Here is a 9,748-nt window from a genome sequence, read left to right as displayed (position 1 = left end):
GTTCACAGGGGGCCTTCTGAACACCAAGAACCTCTAAGCGAATGGAAACACAAACTGCTGTGCCCCAAAGTCACACCCTGTGGGGCCAAGGTTGCCAGATCCTGCCATTTTACATGACTGTTGGCTTCCAAACTGGATATTGCTCCTTTTCATCCCTGCAAAGAAAAAGAAGACACATGGTCCCAAATCATTTTCCCAAGATGACCTTCCAAATGGATACCTAGATTGTCCAAACATCCTCCAACCAGGAAGGTTTTATCATTTACTTACTTCACACACTGGCCTATTGCAAAATCTGTCTGCCTTCTCATTGTAAAGAACAACACCCACACTCTTAATCCCTTCAGCTTTTTGAAAGATGAAGGTGAGGCCTTAATTTACTGTGGCTTGCTTACCCTGCTCTATAATGCCAACAGATTGTTGGGCTCGTGGCAGCCTTGTCTGTTGTGTTTTATAGCTGGGGCCATTCCCATCCTGGCTGGAGAGCTAAGAGTGGAATTTTAACTATGAATTTCCTTGTGTTTAATAGGCTAAAGTCAAAAGGCCACATTCTGCTTTCAGATATGCATGAACAGCTTCCAACTGGAGTTATTCATGTATATCTGAGTTTAGTTAAAATACTCAAACACTATTAAATAACATGCTTTTTTTCTTTTTAATGTCCATGTGGGTGGGTGAAATAGCAAATGTGCATTAATCAAAATTATTCACTTTTTTTGAGGAAATGTTTGGTTTTTAAGGGAATAAAACCATTTAAATATTTTAATCTCCAGTCCTGCTCATCTATTCCATCTTCGTACATACCAACCACTGAGACTCTTCCTGCTTATCTTGAAGGGCTCATTAGACTAGACCCATCCTGTTATTTAAGGGGCAGCTGTGTAGAGCGGAATGTACAACAGGCCTGAACTGAGAAGCAGCAAGATCAAGTTCCAACTCTGATAATAGTTGTATGGACTTGGACAAATCATTTAATCTTTTTCAGTATCTATTCTTCTGTGAACTGTTGACACTGCAAGGTTATTGCATAAATTCAACAGATAACAGATGTTACATTTTTTTTCCCCAAAAGTACTTTGCCTGTTGATAAGCAAAAAATGTAAACAAACAAACTAAAAGCACAATAATGATAGAGACAGTAAGGAGAAACTTGCAGTCAAACAACGGTAGTGGGAGTATAAAATGGTACAACTCCTTTGGAAAGGAATTGCAATAAATATTGATAATACTGAGCATTTAAAATTGTCCTCTTTGAGAGAACAGAACTGTGGTTAGTTGAGGTGGGAAAGGTGGAGGGAAGGTTAGTGAGATATTGGTTAACAGACACAAAGAATGATTAAGTTTTATAATGATGAATATGCTAATTATCCGGATTTGATCATCACATATTGTACACAAGTATTGATAGTCAACTCTATACTCTACAAATATGTATAATCAGTTACATTTCAATAAAAATAAATAAATAAAATTGTCCTCTTTGCTCCAACAATTCTGTATATGAAAATTTGTCATAGAAAATTTAAAAAGTAATAAGAGGGAAATCTCTATGTGTAAAGATTTCCTTCATAGCATTTTCATCATGGAAAACAAGTGGAAACCACCCAAATTTTAAGCAAACAAGGGAATATTTAAGCACACCATCATATACTCTTAACAGAATGACACAGGTTAAATTGTTTATTATTATTTAAGTAAATAAAAATGGATTCAAAGTGCATATTCTGTATGATCACATCTTTGTAACACAAACAACAAAAAACATAAGCATTTAAAAGGGATGGAAGGAAATAGAACAAAATGTTTAGTAATAATTATTAGACGAAAACCAGAAGGTATTTTGGGTAAAAGGATTGTATGAACTTTTGCCCCTCTTTGAATACTTAATACCATGTACATAGATGGCACTCAGTGTAAATTAATATGGCTCCTAATTAGCTAGAACACCCTTGCTCAACTAACTTTCCAATTAATCAAAACTTTGCCTTAATTAGCCTTGCAAAATAGTTTTGAAATGTTTTCCAAGTGGTTTTATCTTATTTTTCCATCCAGCTATCTGTAAGATCATAGATATTCAGGCTAGCACATTTGGCATTTAGTCAAACAGCAAAAGCTTGGATTTAGCCATTGAGTGTCACAAGGCACAACATCAAAGGAATTTTCAAACATTGCTCCCCACATACAGCATGACCCATGTCATTTGATCCTCAAGAATGCCGAGCAGCGGGTGATGAATGTCCATGGCAGGAGAGCCAGTGTATACATTTCCACCAGCAGGAGAATGGGTGCAAGCCAAACAGACCAGGGCAGTGCACTCTAAAAGCAGTCACTTTCAGAGGAAGCTCATCAGCATATAGTAGTGAATTATAGATAAGAAGGGAGATGCAATAAATAGGTCCTCACTCGTTTACAGAAATAGAACAAAGCATCCACAATAGGCAACTACATGCATACTTGGTTTTCTAACCCAGTGGAAGTAACATTCATAAGCCACGTTGAGTGGTTTTCTTTTGTGATAACATTACAAAATGCCGTTTTGTACTTCAAGCATGTCCTATAGGCCTCTCTGTGGCTCACTCATAAGCACAGCGCCACCCTCAGGACATAGTGGAATCATCCACCTGGGAAAGAGAAGACAGTTTGCATTGAGGCAACCCACATTGAAAATGAATTTTACACAGACGAGGAGTAATATCTTTATGGCAGAAATTAAGTCAGTTCTTGAATTTCAGACGGAAGTGTTTCCTCACATCTGATTTCACTTAAAAAGCAAAAGACCAAACATGCACCTCAATTACAGGAAGTTAAAAGCCCCTTGAAGGCTCATGAAATCATCAAAGATTCAAAATGACAGGCAGTTTGAAAATCTTCTAATACTCCCACCACACACAACACACACACACACTTTTTATAGCAGGAGATAGTTCAGAGAGGTTAGGAATTTTTCTAAGATCATTCAGCCAGTGAATGGTAGAGCCAGAATTCAAATCCAAGTCTCGCAACTCTCTCTCTTGCTCTTGCCTCAATATTCTTCAAACACCACAGGGCTTTCAAGTGCCAAACCTTGACCAGTACTGTTCACCAGACATTCGAGAAGCAAGGTAGCATGATTGAAAGGGCTCAAGTAAATCTTGACTTGGTCACTTGTGTGTGGCCTAGGACAAGGCAACTAATGTCTTTCAACCACAAGCTCATCTATAAAGCAAAGACCATAAGTCCTACTCCACAGTATGGTGATGAGAATTAAATGAGATAATGTACATCAAACAGCAGCGGGCCTGGCACACCATGGGAACTCAGTGAGCAGTGTTTGTCATTACTGTCACACTACTTTCTTGAAGGCAGACCCAAAGCTCTGAATTTTCAACCTCAGCCTGGAAAAAAGAGTACAGTCCAAACAATTCATCCTTCTTGACAAACACTGTATGGATGTTTCTGTTCGCGGCTATTCCTAGCCAGAATAAATCTAATTCAATCTGGACCATTTAATGCTTGGCACCATTTTTAACACTAATTTCATCAGTTGTTATTTTCAGTTTCTAGTTTACCCAAACAATCCATTTTTAGATGTTAGTGACTATAAACCAAAGCTGCCGATAAAATAGACTTATCTTGAAAACACCAGGATCCCTCTGAAAGAATGTTAATATGAACACATACAGAATACAGCAATGCTTGATAAGGGTTTGATCATTGGCTTGGATGTCAGCTCAACTGTAAACTCACCCACTACTATTTTGGTGTATTAATATCTATACATGCTTAATAACCCAGCCACCCTGCCATCCACTAGGTTTGAACGTCCTTTATGGTATGAACTTGATCCTCCTGCTTCACTTTTGGTCTCTCTCCAGAGAAGTTAATACACTGGCATAGTTCTGCCATTTGTCAGCCAGAAGTCTGGATACACATTTGCTCGTCAATCTAAACCTAACCTATTCTCATACGAGCACTTGGGGTTTCGTGTAAATCAACCAGACGTTCTGTCATTCACCAGCAATATCTCTCCATAATATTCTACACCCATGTGCCTTCATGAAATATTTCACTATGTCTGTGGAAGAAACATTCCAATGAATGTGCTTTTTCAGGGATGGTGACACCAGAATGTTTTAAATCTGTTCATTACCACAACAAGGATAAATGGCATTTCTGCCAAAGACTTTTGATAACGGGTACAGTAATGCATGTCAGCACCTTCTGAAATGAAAGGTTCTACCCTGAGAGGTAAGTAGCATCATGCATGGCTAACAAATGCAAACCCAAATTTGGGAGCTGAGTGTTTCTTGTCAGTGTCATTGATTGTTTCCAACAGACTCTGCCTTAGGGAGTTAGTAATGTAATTTCTACTCTCTTGACATTAACATCCAGGTGAGTCTGACCCTAAGATTTGTAAAAGGACAGACCCTTATTAACTTAGCATGCTCTGTTGTGATTTTTCTTACCTTTGGATTCACAAATGTTTTTAACAGTTGTGTTTCAAAAATCTGCTATGGTTTAAGGACAATAGTTCATGAAAGTATTAGTTGGCTATTCTGTAAAATATCTTAATATTCAGTTGAATAACATCTGTTAAGATTTTAAGATACTTGTTTCTGATTGTAACAACTGTGAGAGATTTTTTTTTTCAACCAGTGATGAGACTCTAGCCTTTGTTAATTCTTTTGGCATTTTCAAAAGGCACAGAGAGACTGAGGAACTGGGAATTTCAACAAAAATAAATATCAGTTCTCATTGATATGTGCATGACATTGGGTCAGTTAACGTCAATGTTTCTGGATTGTAAAATGGTGTTTTAATGTAAAGCTAATACATGAGAATTATGGAGAAAATGGAGAGGGAGAGATTTCAATCCAGGTTATCTACAAAGAGCACATTTTATTCCTGCAAGTGTCTGAAAGTGACTTCTGTCATTATTATTCACTGTGAGAACTGTAAGTATGACTGCAAGTGCTGTGTAAAAAAATAAATAAATCCAATATCTGTGAAAGGTTATTCATCCAAATAATGTATCCTCTAAAATTAAAGACTCACAGATAGAGCCATATTGTATAAGCTCTCCAAATGCCTAAAATGGACAGAATATAGATTCTGGTCAGAGAGTAATAGTTTTCCTGTACTGTTTTGGATTCTGAACAGGCTCAACAGGTCATAGTTACAATTTTTTTGAATATAAAATCACCTGGTCATAGTATAAATAATAGTCTCTACCTAAGCAGGATTTTGTGCCTAGCGAAATGCAGAAATCCCTTCCTCAGAGTTCTGTCCTCTTCGTTCCCATTCATTCCTGTTGCAGCCTTTTTCCTCCATCTAACTTACTCCCCCTAGTGTTACCTGGATGAAGTACACCATCTAAAGTTCAACTTACAAACAAAATAGAATTATATTGCAGTCTCTCAATATTTTCCCCAGTTACCATACACTAAAGCAAACTTTCTACCAGATGTGAGAGCAGGAATTTTGTATTTGAGAGTTTCAAACATAGTGGATTCTTCTATTCCAACTTCAGCTCCTCAAAAAGGGGCTTTTACTTCTAATCTGATGTTAGGGTTAGGTTCCTTCTCTGCCCTTGAATCCCTGTATTCTAATTTACTTTTATTGTAATATACAGAAGGGGAAAAGATAATCTAATGAGCGAAAGCATACAGGCAGGCATTTTTTCGACGCTTCCCAGGGGTAGAACTTACACTGTGATTCTTCTAAATTACCCAACAGGTTCAAGTTATTTTAACTCAAGAAAAAAAGTGGTTAAATTTTTTTAAATAGCCTTATGGAAACAATAGGCATATTTTTAGCCACAGAAGCTTTTAGTCAAACCAGGAGGAATAGCCACTAGGGACATGTACTGCTTATGGGCACTTTACAGAGGAGAAAATATACTTCCAAAGCTGTCAGCTGCTATTGCTGCTACTTTGGAAATCAGCCACAGCTGATTGTGAGAGCTAAGTATAGGCCAAGGTCATCTGGGGATCCACCCAGCCTGCTCACAGGGATGGCACCCACACCTAGCCACAGCACATGGGCCTGCCAATCCCAACCATCCAGCCAGATTGCTATTTTCAGTTGGAGTTCCCGAAAGAAGGCCCTTGACTGTCCTTCATGCTGCTGGCATTCAGTTTCATTCTTAACCGTTTTGAACCCCTGTCTACTCTATACACTGACCGCTGCTCTCCTTCACAATATCCTACCTCTTTGGGGACCCTATAGGAGGCTGATAGATATGTCAAATTGTAATATTAAGATGATTCTTTTGTTCAACACAAAGCTCACCCACACATACAGCTCTGCTACATCAAATTCCTCCAACCAAGTGTCTGAGCAGGAAGCCTCAGGCTTATTTAGCCTCCTTCTTCACTGTAGTCATCCCCCAGACTCCAACCACTGCCAGGACTTGTCCACTCAGATTCCCAAGGACCTGTTGTTGGTCCTCTCCTCTTCCATAGCCACTGTCTTTACACTTCATCTAGTCTCTCCGTTGATGGTGCTTCCTAGACATCGTTCACTCAGTTCTTATCTCTACACACACACACACACACACACACACACACACACACACACACATGACCCTCCCATTAGATTGTGGGGCTCTTAATGTTGAGATCTAATATTGATTTTTGTGTTCCCAACATCTAGAACCAAACTTAAAGCAGTAAATAAATTCTGTTGTATTAATACAAATATAAATCTCATAAATCAGCTAGTCGCATTCAAGAAAATGTATTTGAATCCAACCCCTGCCTGAACCTATGACCTTCACTAATCAGAATGACTTACCAGTTTCCAGTCTCAGTTGTAATCTAAGGCCCCATATCTGTACTTTAGGAAAACTGGTATTTCTACCAAAAGATGAACTAGAAAATTCTTGGGGACCAGAAAATTAGACCAGGGAAAAAGAGGCAGAAGCAAGAATGTTCTGGGGCTGGAACTTGCTGCCCCATGTGGACAGACCAATTCTGGAAGACTTAGGAACCAAAGGGGTTGTTAAAAATGAGACAGACACCATACATGGCTCATACATAGAGTACGCCTCTAGGCGGTCTCTTCTCATTTAATCTCTGTACTGTCTGCTCATCTGTGCAAATTCCCACCTTGGATATAGGCTTAACCTGGTGAACTTGACTTCAAGATCAATAACCAGCACAGTTCCTACCTTTGCCTTTCCTGGTTAGTGATTTCCATCACCCTCTTTTTATCAGAGGCATTCAAACAGACAGAGGGCTGACTTGGAGATACAGGAGGAGGGAACGGGTATGGTTTCCTTGCACAGAGTTTGTGATCTCACAAGCATTTTTCCTGTGTAGCTGTGTAGCTGTGTAGCCATCATTATCTTAGCATGGAACAAATTGATAGCGGTGAGCAGAATTTGGCTTTCAATTGGATTGACCAGCGTAGCATGTTTTTGTTTTTGTTTTGTTTTGTTTTGTTTCGAATAATGATCATTTATTAATTCACAATTCTGTGGGTGGGCAATTTGGGCTGAGCTCAGCTGCAGTTCTTCCACAAGTCTCCTTTGGGCCAGATGGCAGGTCTAGGAAGAGTCCCTCTCACACGTCCAGCTAACAGGTTATCTGCTGGAGTGCATGCCTCAGTTCTCCTCTGTGTGGCTTTTTTAGCAGCCTGGTTTGAGCTTATTTTCATGGTGGTCCCATGGATCTAGTGCAGCAGGAGTTGGCAAGCCTCAGTGTGCAGGTGCTTTTCAAATCTCTACTTGTACCATGTCTGCTAATATCCCAATGGTCAAAGCAAGTCCCATAGTCAAACCCAGAAGCAAGTTGTAGAGAAATAGACTTCTTGATGAGAGGAGTGGCAGAGAGGCCAGAATACAAGGGAGGGAGGTATTTGTGGCAATTTTGCATTATGCCTTGGAGACCTTTTCCCAGTCATCTGTTATGAAGCCTGGATGTCACTTTGAAGGATCCCTCTGCTTTCCTTAATAATCGATATTCATGTACTGGTGCATTACTCTGCATGACTTTGACCAGACCATAGGGAGGGTGTCCTTTCCCTGCCTGAATCTATGCCCTTCACTTTCTGTCCTGACGAGCCTGATGACATGGATAACCATTGCCCAGCAGCCATATACAAAGAGCTCCGACTACGCCTGTGAGCAAACAAAGAGGGAAAAACCTCAGCCTTCACTGAGGAGCCTCCCTTCTACTTGGGGGAACTGGAAAGACAAGACAAACCTAAAGAAATCTAAAGGAGAGAAAAGGCAACATACTCCATGACAGACGTGTTTGGAGGAAGTGGAGTGTTTTAGAGAAATTTGAAGATATGTTGCTGGGCCCCCATTCTCACTCAGCAGCAAAGCAACATGGCACTTAGCAAGCAGCTGCTCCCTTCCAATACCCCACAGCTGTCCAATGGGCACAATCTCCATCATTTCCTTGTAGCACCTTTAGTCATCTCTCAACACTGAAACCAGGTGTTGGTTGCCATTTGTCTTGGCGCTTACCTTACCATATAGAAGAATGGAGAAAGATTTTCTTGTCTCTATCAAAATGTGGAAACTAAAGATAAGCCAACAGGCTCTGATTTTGTAAAGATAAGCCAACAGGCTCTGATTTATATTTTTTTTCTTATAAATATATAAGAAAAATGTGTCTGTGTTTAAAAACATGCATCTTAAGATGTTTTTATGAAAGATCTTCATTCATTCATTCATTCATGCATGTTGCTCACCTGGCCCCCACAATCAGTTGAGTTTTTCATTCTTGATGAGCAAATACCTATTCCAAGCTAGATCTTGAACCACATGTAAGGTTTTAGTTCTTCTGCACCCTGCAGTTTGTGCAAAATGGGAAGGGGGTATGTCAATAAACATTTGATTGATTAATTAATAGCTTGGATCAAGGTTCTGGGAGAGAATGAATACAAGGGAAAGGAATCCCCTTTTTACTTAGATATTTTGCCTAAGCCAAATGGCCAATTCACAGCTAATCACTGCATCTTAACCAGGGACAGCTGGAGCTTACTGCTTGTGTCCTGCCTCGTCATCTTTATTCCTTCTATAAAGGCAGGAAACAGAGGGGCTCTGCACACAGCAGTCACAGACACTCATCAAAGACAAACCACTGACATAGAAACTGAACAAGAAAAGGCTTTCTAGTCCAAGGCTGACTTTTGGGAGCCACATTCAAGCACACACTAAGTAACACAGTGAGCAGCTTTCTTCTTCGTTCTTTGGTGGGGTGGAGGTTGAGAAACAAGACTCCCTCAGTTTTCCAGCAAATGACCGATTTCCGTGAAATAAGCGGGGAGGAGGACAGTGATGCAGTCAGTCAGCTGTATGCCAAATGGTAGCAACCTTAGCATTTCATGCCAATAATTCTGTCTAACAAAAACTCATCCTGGCTCTATTCCATTCCTTTTAGCAAGATTGCAGTTGTAAATCACCAAGCGTGTCCTGGAGGCTGCTTCAGGTGGGTTGTCGGGAGCAGTCTGGAGGAAGAATCTCAAGAGTAATTTAGGATATTAGTCAAAAAGAGAAGATCAATTTTGCTATTTAGAACCAGAGCAGTATGCCAAACTTGGTTTTGGAAAGATGCTTTAAATGTCAGTCTTGGAATGTGAGTTTAGAATATCTAAAAAACACAATAATTCATACCTTTATCCCCTCGTGACTTACATCAAGTTCTCATCTCTGACCTCTGAGCATCCTCTAAATTTGGGAGGCCACTTTATTCATAACCCACTTTGGATTGGTAAAATCACTTTTTACTCATAAGAACAGTTTTATTTATAGCTC

The 9,748-nt window shown here is 39.7% G+C and overlaps 1 protein-coding gene across 13 annotated transcripts in view; it reads left to right on the top strand.

Annotated features, from left to right (window-relative positions):
• The first annotated feature begins 3,932 nt into the window (after positions 1-3,932).
• The window catches only part of ITGB6 (integrin subunit beta 6), a 126,012-nt gene continuing 120,196 nt past the window's right edge, over positions 3,933-9,748 (top strand). For 11 of the 13 annotated variants that reach the window (XM_063090194.1, XM_063090162.1, XM_063090155.1 and 8 more), the window contains exon 1: positions 3,933-4,227. Coding sequence is in view for 3 of the 13 variants with exons in the window: in XM_063090162.1 (XP_062946232.1) it covers positions 4,188-4,227 (40 nt within the window). In the remaining 10 variants the exon portion in view is untranslated. The remainder of the gene's footprint in view (positions 4,228-9,748) is intronic. The other 2 variants (XM_063090199.1, XM_063090191.1) reach the window with 2 other exon arrangements.

This window comes from Cynocephalus volans, chromosome 1 (genome assembly GCF_027409185.1).
Source record: "Cynocephalus volans isolate mCynVol1 chromosome 1, mCynVol1.pri, whole genome shotgun sequence".
In the NCBI taxonomy this organism is placed as follows: domain Eukaryota; kingdom Metazoa; phylum Chordata; class Mammalia; order Dermoptera; family Cynocephalidae; genus Cynocephalus; species Cynocephalus volans.
The sequence above is the reverse complement of the archived record's forward strand: the minus strand, read 5'-3'. Positions and strand labels throughout refer to the sequence as shown.